Genomic DNA, 17840 nt, shown 5'->3' with positions numbered 1-17840 from the left:
TGAGAAGGTTTGGGTCACTTGCACCTTGCCCCTCGGTCCCCACCAGGCCCTGCCCCTGACCACTGTCACCCCCCTCCTCCTCCTTGCAGCTCCCTAGGGAAGCCGGGTGGGGGAAGGCGGTGAGGGAGGAGGGAGGCCCTTGAGCACAGTGCTGGCTGAAGAGAGGGTCCTTGAGGCCCCATTAGCCTGGCCTGTTTATGTGGCTTCGCCAAGTGTTTTTGTAAGAGAGGCCTCCTGCCACCACTGGAAAGCTTAACTAATAAAGCTCAGGGGAGGCTTGCTGGGGGGAGGGGGGGGCAGGGTTGGGCCTCCCGCATTAGCTCAGGAGCTAGAGAGAGGAAACTTTGCTGCTTCCTAGGTGAACCTCGGGGTGCTCCCTCAGCGGGGTGGGGAGGGGGGGCAGGGCAGTGGCGGGGGGGGTGGTGGGGCACAGCTCTTGGCTCCCCTTCCCTCGTTACCCCAGAGCTTGGCATTTCTAGGCAAGGTCTCCTCCGGAGATGCCAGTCATACAGGGTCCTGACAGGCAGTTCTTCATGCACGGAAAAGAGAATAGTATTCAAAAATCTGGTTGGGACACTGGCTACCTTTGGGAAGAGTAGTGACAAGGAAGAGGCATGAGGGGGTTTCTGGGGCTCTGATCACATCGTCACATTTGGTCCGGGTGCTGGTTGCATGGGTGGGTTCACTTTTTGAAAACTTATGAGCTGCATGCTTCCAATTTGAGCTCTTTTCTATGTGTATAAAAAGTATCCAGAGAGAGAGAGAGAGAGAGAGAGAGAGAGACCCTGTAGGTGGCCGGCAGCCTGCTTTTCCTGCATCCGCCAGGAGCAGCATGCCATTGGGACAAGGGTTCCCCAGCCAACCTTGCACTCAGGACTGGGCTCTCCAGGTCCCCACGAAGACCCTTCCTTCTCCCCCAGGCTCCTGGGAATGAGTCCCCTGGACCAGGGATTCCATAGTCAGAGACAGGACATCAGTATCCTCATCCTGAAGCATGTGTGCGAACTGGTGCGCACGTGCGCACACACACACACACACACACACACACACACCCCTTCTCTTTCCCTCCCTTTCCTCCTTCCCTCTCTCCTCATCTTCCCCCAGCCGGTGCTGTGACCGGAAGAGCTGTGGCAACCGGAACGAGACACCCTCTGACCCGGTCATTATTGACAGGTACAGGCTGGAGGCCCTGGGGGGCCAGGGCGGGCTGGGTTCAGCCACGGGGCATGGTGGCACACCCACCCTCCTGTTGGTGGCTCTAAGCAGAGACGAACTGTCAGACTCCAGGGAGCTGCCACCCCTGGCCTCTGAGCGAAGCTCCCGGTGGTAGATTTCTGGGGTTGGGCCTAGGAGTGTGGTCCCTGTGGAAGGACACCACTCTGGGGAGCCAGGGGTGGGGGTGGGGGCCGGAGGAAGTGAACCAGAGCCCAGAACATGGGCTGGGAGGACTGAGGGGCTGGCAAGAGAAAGGCAGGGTAAGCAGGGTTCCAGTCCCCCATCCCATTCTACCCCTGCACTGCTTGACTTGACGTCTCTAAACTTCCGTTTCCTTCGTTTGAAAAGTGGGGACATACTTGCTGGGTTTCAGTCACAGGATTGTCAAGGCGATACATGTAAAGATGCGTGCTGCCACCACGATGTTTTAAAAATTATTTTGTTTCTTTTTGAATTATTCTCCTTATTCTCCTCTCAATAGATAACCATTCACAGGAGCAAAAATTCGGGTTTAAAAGAGTTTATCGGGGGAGGGGGGGAAGGCTCCCACCTCTGCGTCTCACCCATCCATTGCCCTCCAAACAAGCAACCGTTGTTAGCAGTTTCTTGGGCATCTTTCTTGAGATAGTCTGCACATAGATGAGAAAATGTAGATACATATTCTTTTTGTACCTTGCCTTTTATGTTTATAAAAACAGTGGCACACTAACTGTACTTTTCAGCTCCTTTTCTCTTCTCTAAAAAACGTGTGTATCCGGGAGGTTCCATCAGGACACAAGAAGTCTCTTTCTTCTTTTTTGCCACTGCAAAATATTCCATGGGATGGAAAAGCTATAATTTCTTATAGTCTGCCATTGCTGGACAGTTTGGCTGTTTTCGTTCCTTTTCGGGGATAAAATATTCTGCAGTGGCTTACTTTCTCCATGTGTCACTTTGCACATACATGCATTTATATGAAGGATACTTTAAAAGCAGCACTTCTGGGTCAGGGGAGATGTGCATTTGTAATTTTTTTAATGTTTATTTATTTTTGAGAGAGAGAGAGAGAGAGAGCATGAGCAGAAGAGGGGCAGAGAGAGAAGGAGACACTGAATCTGAAGCAGGCCCCAGGCTCTGAGCTGTCAGCACAGAGCCCGATGCGGAGCTCGAACTCATGAACCATGAGATCATGACCTGAGCTGAAGTCAGACGCTTAACTGACTGAGCCACCCAAGTGGCCCTGCATTTGTAATTTTAATAGTTATTGTCAATTTGCCTTCTGTGGAGATTACACAGTTGGTATTCGTACCAGCAGTTTTGAGAACGCCTGTTGCCCACCTTCTGGCCAATTAAATATGTTGTTTATTCATTCAACAAATATACATTTTTTAATATTCACTCTGTGCCAGGGTCTCTCCCATATTCTGTGGATTAATCAGTGACTGAAACAGACAAAAATGCTTGTGTTTATGGGCTTATGATCTAGCAGGGGAGGTGGACACAAACTGAATGAGTGAAATGGATATTATCTTAGATGGTGGTAACGGCTAAGGAGAAAAAGCAAACGTCAGGAAAGATCAGAGAGTGCCCAGGAAGGGGGTATTGCAGTTTTAGAGTATTTAAGGAAAGCCTCGCTGAAAAGATGACATTTGAGCCAAGGCCTGAAGGAAGTAAGGGAGTGAGCCATGTTTGAATCCAGGGGAAGAATATTCTTGGCAGGAGCGTACCTGATGCATTTAAGGAGGAGCGAGAAAGCGCAGGTGACCGGAGGAAGAGGGACCATGGGAGGAGGTGGTGTCAGAGAACCAGCAGGTGGGGGAGGAGGCGGGCAAGACCATGCAGACAGGGCCTTGTAGGTTGCATATAGATCATTATAAGGACTTTGGCTTTTATTCTGAATGGCATGGAAGCCATGGGCGGGGGATAGGGGGGCAGGCAGGAGAGGTTTGGGAGGGGAATGAGATGACCTGATTTATATTTTAGCAAGATCACTCTGACTCGTGTGTTGCAGATGACCTGTAGGAGGCAACGGGGGAGGCAGGGAGTTGAGTTACGAAGCCAGTGCAGTTATCCAGGTGAGGGTAAGCGGAGGCTGTTATAGACGGGGTGTTAGGCAGGAAGTGGTTGGATAAATTTCATAGGCAGAGCTGACAGGATCTGTTACGGGAGGAGAGACAAAGTGACACAGAGAGAGGGGAGTTAAAGACATATCCAAGATTTCTGAGCTGATCAGCCCGGAAGGACAGAGTTCCTATTTCCTGAGGAGAGATTTCAGGACGAGTGGGTTTGGGAGGAGAGAGGTCAGGAGTTTGGTGTTAAGATGTTTGTTAAATGTCCGGGGGGGTTGATAAGCAGCTGAAAACATGAAGATGGATCTCAAGGGAAAGGTCCAGGCTGCAGATAGAAATCTGAATGAATGAATGAATGAATGAATGAAGTCGTTAAGAGAATCAATGCTGAAGGAAAATAGAAGAGGTCCAAGAACTGAATCTGGTCTATCCAGTGTTTGGAGGTCATGGAGATGCAGAGCCAGCGAAGGAGAATGAAAAGCAGCAGCCAAGGCAGTACAAGGAAAGTCGGAGGAGTGGAATGTCCTAGAAGTCTGAGTAAGAAAACATTCCAGGGACACCTTTGTGGCTCAGTCAGCAGCTAGCTCTTGATTTCCACTTAGGTCATGATCTCATGGAGACTAAGAATTGACCATTACATTTAGCAATGAGGGGGACATTGGTGACCTGAACAAGAGCTATTCCAATAGAGTGGAGGGGCAGAAGTCTGTTAGGAGGGTGTCTGAGAACGGGAGAAGAGAGACTAGAGGCAGTGAACAGAGGAACTCTGGTTTTGCTCTAAAGGGATCAGAAGGGCGCCTAGGTGGCCCAGTCGGCTAAGTGACCAACTGTTGGCTGATTTCAGGTCATGATCTGGCGGTTGGTGAGATCAAGCCTGGGGCAGGCTTCCCTGCTCAGAATCTCACTGCTTGGGATTCTCTCTCTTCCTCTGTCTCTGCCCCTCCCCTGCTCTCACATATGCATACCTGCACTCTTTCTCTCTCTCTCTCTCTCTCTCAAAGTAAGTAAATAAAATACTTTTTTTAACGTTTATTTTTGAGAGAGAGAGAGAGCGGGAGACGGGCAGAGAGAGAGGGAGACACAGAATCCAAAGCAGGCTCCGGTCTCTGAGCTGTCAGCACAGAGCCTGTTACGGGGCTCGAACTCGCCTGTGAGGTCAAGACCTGAGCCGAAGCCGGATGCGCAATCAACGGAGCCAGCCATGCACCCCAAAATAAACATTTCTTAAAAATTAAAATAAAGAAATCAGAGAAATGAAAAGGTCAAGAAAAAAATACAGCGTCTTCATATGCTGAAGAGAGAACCCAGTAGGAAAGGGGGAAATGATGCTACAGGAGAGATAGAGGTGGAAATTGCTGAAGCCATGTCCTTTAGTCAGCAGAGGGCATGAGATCCCATGCATGGGTGGAGGACTGGTTTAGCTGGGAGCACAGACAGTTCTCAATGGACAGAGCAAGGAAGTCAGAGAGCCTGGACCCGGAAGTGGGCAAATCAGGACATCTTCTTTCCTGATTGCTTTGTTTTCTCAGTGTAAGGGGAAGCAAGGTCAACAGTGAAGGATAAGGATGGAGAAGGAGACAGTAGGGCATGAAATAGTTGTCCAGGAGGATGAGTGAACCATGGAAACGTCATGTGATTACCAAGCAGCTACGAAGGGCCTGCCTCAGGTTTATGGTCATAAGTGAGAAATTTCTCCAGCCACGCTAAACTACATGAGAGGGCAGGTGCAGAACAGGTAAGCCGGTTGCATAGAAGCAGAATTAGGGGGTTGCCAGGTGAGTGTATTGAAACCCGAGAGGGCAAGAGAGCGAAAAGAGTATGCAAAGGGAGTTTACGAAAATGGAACCAGGAATTTAAGCTAGATAGGGAGAGGAATATGGGCGGGTGAAGAGAAAGCAAGACACATGGCATGCAGGTTCTGTGATGGGGCGAAACAATTTTTTGGAGTTGAGGTACCAGAAAGGGGTTGAGCTGGAGGTTAGAAGATGGTGAGACCGTGGGTTGTCCGTAGGTAGGATTATTCAGGGATTACATTTATCAGTAAGATGTGGCCAAGGGAAGGTAGAGACAAGGTCACCGGAGGAGTGATGCTCACGGAATGCAGAGGAGAACGTCTTGGAAGAACTATCTATCTATATTGATACTGAAACCACCAAGCGTTATGACAGGATCATTGTCCAAGAGTTTGTGTAGTGATGCAGCAGTAAAATCTTCAGGGAGTAAAGGCAAGTGATCTTGGGGTTGAAAAATGCAACAAGCAGTGGTCACTATATGTATATATTTTTTTTAAATCTTTCTCTGTCAGCAAAGTGTATTGGGATATCCTGGTAAATTTCATTTCTGTCACTCTGAGGTTGAACATGGTTTCAGGTATCTAAAGTCTATTTGTATTTCCTTTTCTGTGGACTATCTGTTCATATCCTTTGCTTCTTTTTCTTTTTAAAAAGTTTTTTTAATGTCTATAATGTATTTTTGAGAGAGACAGACAGGGCACAAGCGGGGGAGGGGCAGAGAGAGGGAGACACAGAATCCGAAACAGGCTCCAGGCTCTGAGCTGTCAACACAGAGCCCGATGTGGGGCTCAGACGCATGAGCCACGAGATCATGACCGGAGCTGAAGTGGGACGCTTAACTGATGGAGCCACCCAGGTGCCCCCTTTGTGTATTTTTCTACGAAGGATTGGCTTTTGTTATTGATTTGTAGGAGTATATGTTAAGGAAATTAGCCCTTTGCATGTATCGCTCTTTTTTCTTTCTAGTTGATTGTTATCTTGTAACTTCTTATAACGAAACTTGCCCAACCGCTCAATCTTTTAAGTGCTCTGGATTTTTGTCATCGTTAGAAAGGCCTCTATCACACCAAACTTATTTTTAAAACTGTATCCTATGGTTTCTCCTGGTACCTTTATGGTTTCATTGTTTACATCTAAATATTTGATCCATTTGAAAAAATAACCAAGTTCTTGTGTCCCATATAATACATACAGAAGAAAAATATAACAAGATAGAAATTATGAGGCATAATGATCAATGTACACCTGTGAACCTACCAACTAACTTAAAATTAGAACATTAAAAATACTATTTTTTTAAGTTTATTTATTTATTTTGAGAGAGAGAGTGTGAGCCTGGGAAGGGGCAGAAAGAGAGAGAGAGAGAGAGAGAGAGAGAATGAGAGAGAATGAGAATCCCAAGCAGGCTTCACACTATCAGTGCAGAGCCCGATGCGGGGCTTGAACCCACGAACTGAGCTCATGACCTGAGCTGAAACCAAGAGTCGGATACTTAACTGACTGAACCACCCGGTGCCCGACATTAGAAGTGTTACTGAAGCCTTTGCTATCTCACACCAATGCCTACCCCCTCTCCTAAAGGTGATGAGTAAATGAACTGTGGGTTCATCCTGAAAATACCTAAAAAATATCTAATAGCTAAAAATTAGATTGTAAACAATATGTTTAGTTGTGCTTATTTTTAACTTTATAAAAGTGATATCACGTTGTAGTAGTCTTCTAAAACGTTCTTTTTAATTGTGCGGTATTTAGCTATGGTTGGCTGTGCTTTGTTTTTGCTGTTAGAAGCAAAGCTGCCTTGAACATTCTTGTCTGTCTCTCCCAATTCGAACAGGTGCAAGAGTGTGTTTAGGATGTCAACCTGAGACTGGATCTGCCAGGTCATAGGGTGTGGACGTGATTAACTTCAGGAGTCAAGGTCAAAGCGTTTTTCAAGATGGTTGTCTTGAGTAGTGCTCCCAGCCACAGTGATTGAGTTCCTATTGCTCTCCGTCCTCACCAACACTCACTGATGTCAAACCTCTTCGTGTTTGCCAGCCTAGTGGGCACACAGGGAATTATGTGGGAGCTTTAGTTTGCATTTTCCTGATTACTAATGGAGTTGAGCATATTTTTATTTGTTTATTGGTATTTGCATTACTTCTGCTAAGTATATGCTAACGTCTTGCCCATTTTTCTTTTTGAATTGTTTGGGTTTTTGATATTGATTTTAATGGTTCTTTCTGAATCCTAGATACTGATCCTTTATCAGGAAGGTGTATTTCAGGTATCACAATGTAATTGAATTTATCAATATTTTTCTCATGGTGTTTACTCTGTGTTTTATTTCAGAACTCTTTCCCTATGCTGAGTCATAAAGATATTCTTCTATATTTTCTTGTAAAGGTTTTACAGTTTTTCATTTTACAATTAGGTTTATAATCCATGTGGAACTAATTTGGAGGCATTGTGTGAATTAAGGAGTCATTCTAATTACTTTTATTTATGAATCACTAATTACTCTACTATCACTTATTAAATATTTCATCCTTTCCTACTTAGCTGCAGTATCATCTATATTTGAAATCAGGTTTCCTTCTATTTGTGGGTCTGTCTCTAGACTCTTTGTTTTATTCCTTTGATCTGTTTGATAATCCCTGTGCTGACATCATGTTTTTTAATCACTATAGCTCTACAATAATGGTATAAACAAGTGTGTAGGGCAAGCCTCCTACCCTCTCTTGTTCTTGAGGAGAATATTGCATATTTTGGCCTTTTGTGTTTCCATATAAATTTTAGGATCCACTTATAAAATCACTCACACACACACACACACACACACACACACACACAGATCTTTGGATGCCTTGGTTAATATTACAATTAACTTGTACATTAATTTGGAAGAGAATTCACATCTTTTTGCTACTGAATCCATATCCATGAATATGGTTTCTCTCTCCATTTATGTATATTTTCTCTAATGCCTTTCAGTAAAGTTGTATAATTTTCTCAATAAAGACTACATATACTTATTTTTTATTTATTTACTCATTCAATAAATATTTATTGAGCATCTACTATGTACCAGGCACTGTTCTAAACTCTAAGAATACCAGAGTAAACAAAGCAGACAAAAGTATCTGTACTCACGGAGGGAGAAGACACAGGGAAGATAGGCAAAAGCAGTAATTCTGAGTGTGGTAGAGCGTGATATGTGGAAAAAAATAGAGAAAAAAAAAACTGATCAGGAATTTGGGGGTTGGGGAAATGTGATTTTTAAATGGAGTGGTCACAGTAGGCCAAATTGAGAAAGTGGAGTTTGAGGAAAGATTTAGAGATGAGAGAATGAGCCATTCAGATGTATGAGCAGCTTATTTCTAATACAGTTTATATTTTGTTGCTATTACAAATTATATCTTTCTTTATATTTTCTAACTCTTTGTTGATAGTATAGAGAAATGCAATTGGTATTTGCATGTGGATCTTTGTCTTTAGATTTGTTTTGCTTTTTCTACATAGACAGTCGTCTTCTGCAACCTTGACTGTTTCTTTTTCTATTCAATTCTTACGTACTTTTTTTTTCTTACTTTATTGCACTGGCTAAACCTCAAGTACAACACTGAGTACAAGCAGTGGCAATGGAATTCTTGTCTTGTTTTTTATTTTGAAGAAAATGTTTCCAATGTTTTACTATTAAAAACATGGTTAACTGTAACTATTTGGTAGTATATTCCATCAGGTTAAAAAGTTTGGTAAGAAATTTTTGTTTTGGGAGGCTTTTAAAATCATTAATGGATGTTGAACTTCACATGTTGCTTTTCTCTGCATGTACTGAGTTGATCAGATAGCTCTTCTCCTTCAAACTATTAATGCGCTGAATTTCATTACTGGTTTTCCTAATCCTGAATTACTACTGGTAGAAATCTAACTTGATAATAGTTTACTGTCTTCTCTATATGCTGCAGGAATTGGAATTGTTAATAATATATTTAGAGTTTTTGTATTTACGTTCAACAGCAATTGGCTTGTAATTATCTTACAATGTCCAGGTATGATTTGGACAGTTAGTGATGTACCGGCCTCAAATAATTAAAAGGGGCATGTTCTTTCTTTTACTATTTGCTGGATGAGTTTGTATGAGTTTGGAATGATTTGTTCTTTGAAAATTTGTTATAATTTGCCTTGAGTTTTTGCGGATGAGGAAGAGAGAATTTTTAAACCACTGACTGTTTTTTTAAAAAATGGTCGTAGACATTTTAGGCCTTCTATTTCTTTTTTTACTTTGCTTTAGTGAGTTATATTTTTTAAGGAATTTATACATTGTACCTAAGTTTTCAAATTTGTTTCCATAAAATTGTTCATAATGTTCTCTTATCTTTTTTTTCTTTGCTGTATTTTTAACTATGAACATTTTCCATTCCTGGTATTAGTTGTTTGTATCATATCTTTCTCTTCAATAAGGTTTGTCAGCTATTTGTCGCTTTTCTAAAACTTTTAGCCTAATCGATCTTTTTCTAATTTTTGTGTGTTTGCTTTGCATTACATTAATTCTGCATCTGTCTTGATTTTCTCCCTTCTCCCTTGACTTTGTTTTGTTCTTTCCTAATTTCTTGAGTTGGACACTTATTTCATTAATCACTGACTTCCTTCCTTACTAATGCAATCATTTAAGGCTATCACATTCCTTTAAAATACTACTCTCCTACAGCTCACATTTTCATATCTCATATTTTTATTATCACTCAGTTTCAAGGATTGTTAAATTTCTGTTATGACTTCTTTTTCAATGCATGGGATACTTAGAGGTGTGTTTTCTTATTCTTTATTTTTAATTAACTTTATGGGGCGCCTGGGTGGCTTAGTCAGTTAAGCGTCTGACTTCAGCTCAGGTCATGATCTCATGGTTCACAGGTTTGAGCCCCACATCAGGCTCTGTGCTGACAGCTCAGAGCCTGGAGCCCGCTTCGTGGATTCTGTCTCCCTCTCTCTCTGCCCCTCCCCTGCTTGTCCTCTCTCTCTCTCTCTCTCTCTCTCTCAAAAATAAAATAAAACATTAAAAAAAATTTTAATTAACTTTATGAGGTATAATCGATATGCAATAAAATGTACATGAAGTATACAGTTTGAAAAGTTATGACATATGTATATACTGATGAAACCATCACCACAATTGAAATAGTGAACATATCTTTCAACCCCAAAAGTTCCTTCATGCCCCCTTGGAATCTTTCCCTCTCTCCCCTTACCTAAATCCTCAGGCAACCGCTGATCTGCTTTCTGTCATTATAGATTTATACGCATTTTGTAGAATTTTATATAAATGAAGTTATACAATGTGTGCTTTTTTTTGTCTAGGTTTTTTTCACTCAGCATAATCTTCTTTGTGTGTTTCATCCATGTTGTTGCATGTATCAATAGCTCATTCCTTTTTATTGCTGAGTAGTATTCCATTGTACGAATATAGCAAAATGTGTTTGTGCCAGCATCTCTTGATAGCCATCTGGGCTGTTTCCAGTTTTTAGCTATTCCAAATAAAGCTTTATAAACATTTATGTCCAAGTCCTTTTATGGACAAGTGCTTTCATTTCTCTTGGGAAAAATCCTAAGAGTGATGGTGAGATCATATAGTGAGAGTATGTTTAACTTTGGGGCACCTGGGTGGCTCAATTGGTTTAGTGTCCAACATCAGCTCAGGTCATGATCTCACAGTTCCTGAGTTCAAGCCCTGCATCAGGCTCACTGCTTATAGCACAGAGCCCGCTTCGGATCTTCTGTCCCCCTCTTTCTCTGCCTCTCTCTCCCTCTCCCCCAAAAATGAGTAAACATTTTTAAAAAAGAGTACGTTTAACTTTATAAGTAATTGCCTAACTGATTTCCAAAGAGGTTGTACCATTTTACATTCCCGCCAGCCGTGTATGAGAGTTGAAGCGCCTCTACATTCTCATCAGCATAATAGTCGATCTTTTTAATTTTAGCCATTCTAATAGGTGTGTGGTGGGGTCTTATTGTGGCTTTAATTTGCACACCTCTACTGACTAATGATGTTGAACATCTTTTCATGTGCTTATTTGCCATCCATACATCTTCTTTGAAGAAGTGACTGTTCAAATCTTCCACCATCACTCCTCCCTTTTATTGGGTTGTTTGCTTCTTACTAACTTGTAGGAATTCTCTATCTTCTGTCTATGTTCTGTGGATAAAAGTCAGATATCTATTTTCCAAAAAAAAAAAAAAAATTTTCCAGCCAGTGGCTTGTCTTTTTATTCTCTTAGCAGTGTTATTTGAAGAGTATGAGTTTTTGAATTTTCATGAAGTCCAGTTTATTAATTTTTTTTCTTTTATGTATTATGCTTTTAATGTCATAGCTAAAAAAAATCTTAACTCAATGACTTCAGCTTTCATTCTAGGAAACTAGAAAAAGGAGATGAAATTAAATCCAAAGTAAGCAGAAGAAAGGAACTAATCAATAGCAAAATAGGAAACAGATAAACAATAGAGAAAATCAGTGAAACCAAAAACTGGTTCTTTTAGAAGATCAATAAAATGGATAAATCTATAGCCAGACTGATAAAGAAAAAAAAGGGAAGGACACAGTTTGCCAATATCAGGAATGAGAATGGTGCCATCACTATATATTCGAGATACATTAAATGTATCAGGAACATTTTGAACAATTTTATGCCAACAAATTCAAAATTTAGACAATTTATATTTAAAAAAAGCTTTTTTTAATGTTTATTTATTTTCGAGAGAGAGCGAGCACGAGTGGAGGAGGGGCAGAGAGAGAGAGAGAGAGAGGGAGACACAGAATCTGAAGCGGGCTCCAGGCTCTGAGCTGTCAGCACAGAGCCCGACGCGGGGCTCGAACTCACAAAGCCTCAAGATCATGACCTGAACCGAAACAAGAGCCGGATGCCTTAACCGACTGAGCCACCCAGTTGCCCCCAGCCAATTACTTTTAAAGAGATTTTGAAAAGATGAAAAATATCTTCTACATTTACCCATGTAGTTAACCATTCTTTTCTGTAGACCCAGATTTCCATTTTTCTTATGTCTGAAGGGGATCTTTAATATTTGTTTGTATAGTACGGAGTAGAGAATTTGGGGTTGACTGCTGTTGTTAAGATGTTGTTCATTGTCTTCTCTTGCATGTCTTTCTGTTTTTGAGAAAGAGAGAGTGCGAGTTGGGGAGAAGGGCAGAAAGAGAGAGAGAGAGAGAGAGAGAGAGAGAATCTTAAGCAGGCTCCACACTCAGCACAGAGCCCAATGTGGGGCTTGATCCCATGACTGTGGGATCATGACCTGAGCTGAAATCAAGAGTCAGGATGCTCAACTGACTGAGCCACCCAGGCGTCCTTCTCTTGCATTTCTGATGAGAAATCTGTTACCATCATTATCTTTGTGCTTGTGTGCATAGATGTCTTTTATCTCTGGCTGCTTTTAAGATTTTTCTCTTTATTATGCATTTTTAACAACTTGATTATCATGTGCCTTGGTGTAGTTTTTCTTCATGTCTCATATGCTTGGAGTTCATTGATCTTTTTGGATCTATGAGGTTACAGTTTTCTTTACATTTGGAAAGTTTTTTACCGTTACTTTCTCAAATATTTTTTTGCACCCCGCTCCTTTGGGGACTTCAGTTACTTAAATACTAAACTGCTTGAGGTTTTCCTGCAGCTCACTGACATTTCATTTTGGGGGATTTTGTTTTATTTTGTTTTTCATTTGGGATAGTTTCTACTGCCATGCCTCAAGTTCACTAATCCTTTCTTTGGCAATGTTTCGTCTGTTGTTAATCCCTTCCAACATATTTTTTATCTCAGACATTGTAGTTTTCATCTCTACAAGTTTGATTTGTATCTTTTTTATATCTTCTATGTCTGTACTTAAATTTTTGAGTATACCAAGTACTGTTATAATTACTCTTTTAATGTCTTTTCCTGCTACTTCTAACATCTGTGTCTATTCTATTTCAATTGATGGATTATTCTCATTATGGGTCTTATTTTTTTGCATCTTGGCATGCCTGGTATTCTGTAATTAGATGCCAGACATGAATTTTTCCTTGTGGGTGTTGGATATTTTTGTATTCCTATAAATCTTCTTGAGCTTTTGTTCTGGGATGCAGTTAAGTTACTTGGAAACAGTTTGATCTTTTTGAGTCTTGATTTCATGATTTATTAGACAGTTCCACAGCAATATCCCATCTAGGACTAATTATTCCCCACTACTGAAGTAAGACCTTCTTGAGTGCTGTACCCAATCTCTCATGAATTATGAGTTTTTTAAGTCTAGCTAGTAGAAACAGGCACTATTCCCATCTCCATGCGAGCACCAGGACTATTCTCTTTATTCCTTTTGGGTGGTTATTTTCTTGGCCTCGGGTAATTTTGTTATATGCACACACTGCTCAAATACTCTACTAAATACTCGAGGGAGATGCTTCAATAATATTTACATATCATATATTATATTATAGTTTCTGGTTCCTCTGTGTACCTCTCTCCTCCAGGTAGGTCTGTCCTAACGAAGTCTAGCTACCTTGGTCTCTATGGACTCTCAGTGTTATCTCCTCAATTCTGGCGTCTGCTGGGCTCTGCCTCAGTTCCCCCCTCCTGTGCTGTGATCTGGAAACTCTCAAAGCAATATGCTGAGACATTTGTCAGGTTCACCTCACTTATTTCCCATCTTTTAGGGATCACTGTCTCTTGTTCTCCGATGTCTATTGCCTTGAAAAATATTCAGTGCATTTTGTCTGGTTTGTTTTGTTTTCAGGCCACAGGTAAAGGTAGTCTCTGTTATTCAGTCTTGATTAGAAGCAGAAGTAGAAGTATGTTTTTTAGTTCCCAAGCATGTGGTGTTTTTCTATTTATTTTTGTTGCCAATTTCTAACCTAATTGTGTGTCTAATTGGGTCTACCACTTTATATATATATATTCATTAAATCAAGATCATTAACTGGGTTGTTCGGATCTGTCTTTCCCTTTGTCTGCTTGACCTATTACAAATTGAGATATAAGGTTATCATCTTTGCGTGAACTTTCAGCTTGTCTTTGTGAGTTTCATCATTTTTTTTTTATAATTTTTTTTAACGTTTATTTATTTTTGAGACAGAGAGAGACAGAGCATGAGCGGGGGAGGGTCAGAGAGAGGGAGACACAGAATCTGAAACAGGCTCCAGGCTCCGAGCTGTCAGCACAGAGCCCGACGCGGGGCTCGAACTCACAGACCGCAAGATCATGACCTGAGCTGAAGTCGGCCGCTTAGCCAACTGAGCCACCCAGGCGCCCCTCATCATTTTTTATATATACATATCAAAGCTTATATATATTAATGTAGCCATCAAAACTTGATGGAACTCACAAAGACAGGCTGAATGTTCATGTGGAAGATTAATATATACAGTATGAAATTAATAATAATATATATTATTGGCTATTTTATTGACTGTGGACAAGTTTTAAAATCTTATAGCTCTCGGGGCGCCTGGGTGGCGCAGTCGGTTAAGCGTCCGACTTCAGCCAGGTCACGATCTCGCGGTCCGTGAGTTCGAGCCACGCGTCAGGCTCTGGGCTGATGGCTCGGAGCCTGGAGCCTGTTTCCGATTCTGTGTCTCCCTCTCTCTCTGTCCCTCCCCCGGTCATGCTCTGTCTCTCTCTGTCCCAAAAATAAATAAAAAACGTTGAAAAAAAAATTAAAAAAAAAAAAAAAATCTTATAGCTCTCTTCTGGGTTGAACTTTTTGTGGGCATTTAGTGATCCTTTATTTTTAATATGTATGTATATGTGTGTGTATTTTATTTTTATTATTTTTTTAATTAAAAAAAATTTTTTTGCTTTGAAGTCTGTATTATCTCATATTATTTACAGGCTCTTTCAACTTACTTTTGGTTATATTTGCATCATATGCCTCTTTTCATCTTTATTTTCAACCATTATGTGTCCTTGTGTTTCAAGAATTTCTCTCTTTTTTTAAAATAAAGTTTATTTCTTTATTATTTTCAGGGAGAGTGCACACGTGTGCAGGGAAGGGACAGAGAGTCGGATGCTTAAGCAACTGAGTCACCCAGGCACCCCTGGAATGTTTCTCTTTTAATGGCATATTGCTGGATTTATTTTTATTTAATGTTTATTTATTTTAGAGAAAGAGAGAGAGAGAGCATAAGCGGGGTAGGGGCAGGGAGAGAGGGAGACACAGAATCTGAAACGGGCTCCAGGCTCTGAGCTGTCAGCACAGAGCCTGACACGGGGCTCGAACTCACAGACCGCGAGATCGTGACCTGAGCTGAAGTCAGACGCTCAACCGATTGAGCCACCCAGGCGCCCCGCTGGATTTATTTTTCAAATCCAGTCTATTTTTTAACTGGCAAATTAAGTCCATTTACTTTATTGAGATTATTGATTTATTTCAACTATTTTCTACCATCTTACTTTGTGCTTTTTTTTAAATTTATTTTGAGAGAGAGAGAGAGAGAGAGAGAGGGAGAGAGAATGGGGAGGGGGAAGAGGGGGAGAGAGACAAAATTTTAAGCAGGCCCCATTCTTAGTGTGGAGCCCAACAAAGCTCGATTGCATGATCCTGGGATCATAACCTGAGCCGAAATCAAGAGTCAGATGCCTAACTGACTGAGCCACTCGGGTGCCCCTACTTTGTATTTGTTCGACTTCTTCTGTGTTTATTTTCCTTTCTTGCTATATAAAAAAATTGTGTATCTTGTTTAATGCAGTGTATGTTTCTTATTCCATTTTTCCCTTTCCTGGTTAGAAGTTTATTCACTTAATTTCTATTCTTTTAGTTATCACCCTTGAAATTTTCTGTGTATTCGTAACAAAGTCATAATTTCTTTCCTGACTAATAGAAACTTGGATAGTGGTGTGCTGGAGCTTGCTCATATGAATTCACAAGAGCTAATTGTTGGTATCTCTTCCCAAGTCCATATTCAATGACATTACACTGGTAGCTTGAAATCAGCCATGGGTGGAACGTATATAATCATGGAAGTCAACAAACATTATAAATCATGGGTTTCCCCACTCTGGAAATTATCGCTAACCATTTACCAGCTCGCCACTGATCTCAGACCCTTCTAGTACCCCTGCCCTATTTATAAGATGTGTAGTCTAGAATTTTAACTCTTTGAAATTCCACACATTTTTAATAGTTTTTATTATGTATGAAATTTTTTTCTTTAGATTTACCAGGGTGTTTTTTTTTCTTATCTTTTTTTTTTTCCTTGCATCTTACAACTTCCTCTTGGGTCATTTTTCTCTCCTTCTGAAGTATATCTTATAGAAGTTCCTACTTTGGTGAAGGTCTGTGGTGATAAATAGCATGCTCACTTTTGTTTTACTATCAATGTCTTCATATCACTGTCTTTCTTGAAAGATGGCTTTCCAGGGGCGCCTGGGTGGCTCAGTCAGTTGGGCGGCCGACTTCAGCTCAGGTCATGATCTCGCGGTCCGTGAGTTCGAGCCCCGCGTTGGACTCTGTGCTGACGGCTCAGAGCTTGGAGGCTGTTTCAGATTCTGTGTCTCCCTCTCTCTGACCCTCCCCTGTTCATGCTCTGTCTCTCTCTGTCTCAAAAATAAATAAACGTTAAAAAAAAAAAAAAAGAAAAAAAAAGAAAGATGGCTTTCCTGGAACATAATTCTAGATTGATAGTTTTTTTTTTTTAACTTGGCACTTTAAAATACTTACATGGTTACTGTTGAAAGGTACAGCATACATATCATTCTTTTGTGAGCAAACTCTCTTTCCTCTGTGTCTGAATATAAGGGCTTCTCTTTGTCTTTGGAGTTCTTCAGTTTACTCTAATGTGTCTGATTGTGGACTTTTTTTCTAACCTGCTTAAAATTTGTTGATCTACTTATATCTTTCCTCACTTCTGGAAATTGCTCAGCCTTTGCCTAATGTTACATCTCAGCTCTATTCTCTCCGTTCTCCTTGTGGCACTTCAAATGACGCTCCAATTTAGACCTTTAATTCTGTCTTCCCTATATCCTAAACAATTTTATATTTCTGATCTATTTTTCTCTTTGTACTGCATTCTGGGTAATTGTTTTTTATTCATCTCCCCATTCACTAATTCACTTTAGTCGTATCTAAAATATTATTTACTTTAGCCAATGAGCTACTAATTTCAGTGATTTCTAAAAGTTTTATTTAGTTCTTTTTCAAATATGTCTGGGTTACTTGGGTGGTCTCTTGGTGCTTACTCATTTTTTGTTACTTTTTAAATTTTTTAAATGTTTATTAATTTTTGAGAGAGAGAGACAGCACAAGTGGGGAAGGGCAGAGAGAGAGAGAGAGGGAGAGGGAGACACAGAATCTGAAGCAGGCTCCAGGCTCCGAGCTGTCAGCACAGAGCCCAATGCAGGTCTCAAACTCACGAACCATGAGATCATGACCTGAGCTGAAGTTGAGCACTCAACCGACGGAGCCCCCCAGGTGCCCCACTGATTTTTTAAATTAAATTTTTATTTCTTTATAATGTTTGTGGTTGGGGCAGCTGGAGGCCTCAGTCGGTTAAGCATCCGACCTCAGCTCAGGTCATGATTTCACGGTTTGTGAGTTCGAGCCCCACGTCAGGCTCTGTGCTGACAGCTCAGAGCCTGGAGCCTGCTTCAGATTCTGCGTCTCCTTCTCTCTCTGCCTCTCCCCCACTCATGCTGTGTCTCTCTCCATCTCTCAAAAATGAATAAAGGTTAAAAAATTTTTTTAATGTTTGTGGTTATTTTACATTCAGTACTTGATAATTCCAATATCTGAAATCCTTGGGTCCTGTATCTGTTGTTCATTACTT

General features: G+C 41.1%; 1 protein-coding gene across 2 annotated transcripts in view; it reads left to right on the top strand.

Annotated features, from left to right (window-relative positions):
- The window catches only part of EBF4 (EBF family member 4), a 58517-nt gene that overhangs the window by 13371 nt on the left and 27306 nt on the right, over window positions 1-17840 (top strand). For both annotated transcript variants that reach the window (XR_009248879.1, XM_058685093.1), the window contains exon 7: window positions 1105-1173. Coding sequence is in view for 1 of the 2 variants with exons in the window: in XM_058685093.1 (XP_058541076.1) it covers window positions 1105-1173 (69 nt within the window). In the remaining variant the exon portion in view is untranslated. The remainder of the gene's footprint in view (window positions 1-1104; window positions 1174-17840) is intronic.

This window comes from Neofelis nebulosa, chromosome 9, assembly GCF_028018385.1.
Source record: "Neofelis nebulosa isolate mNeoNeb1 chromosome 9, mNeoNeb1.pri, whole genome shotgun sequence".
In the NCBI taxonomy this organism is placed as follows: domain Eukaryota; kingdom Metazoa; phylum Chordata; class Mammalia; order Carnivora; family Felidae; genus Neofelis; species Neofelis nebulosa.
Note: the sequence above shows the minus strand (reverse complement) of the source record. Positions and strands in the feature narration are given on the sequence as shown.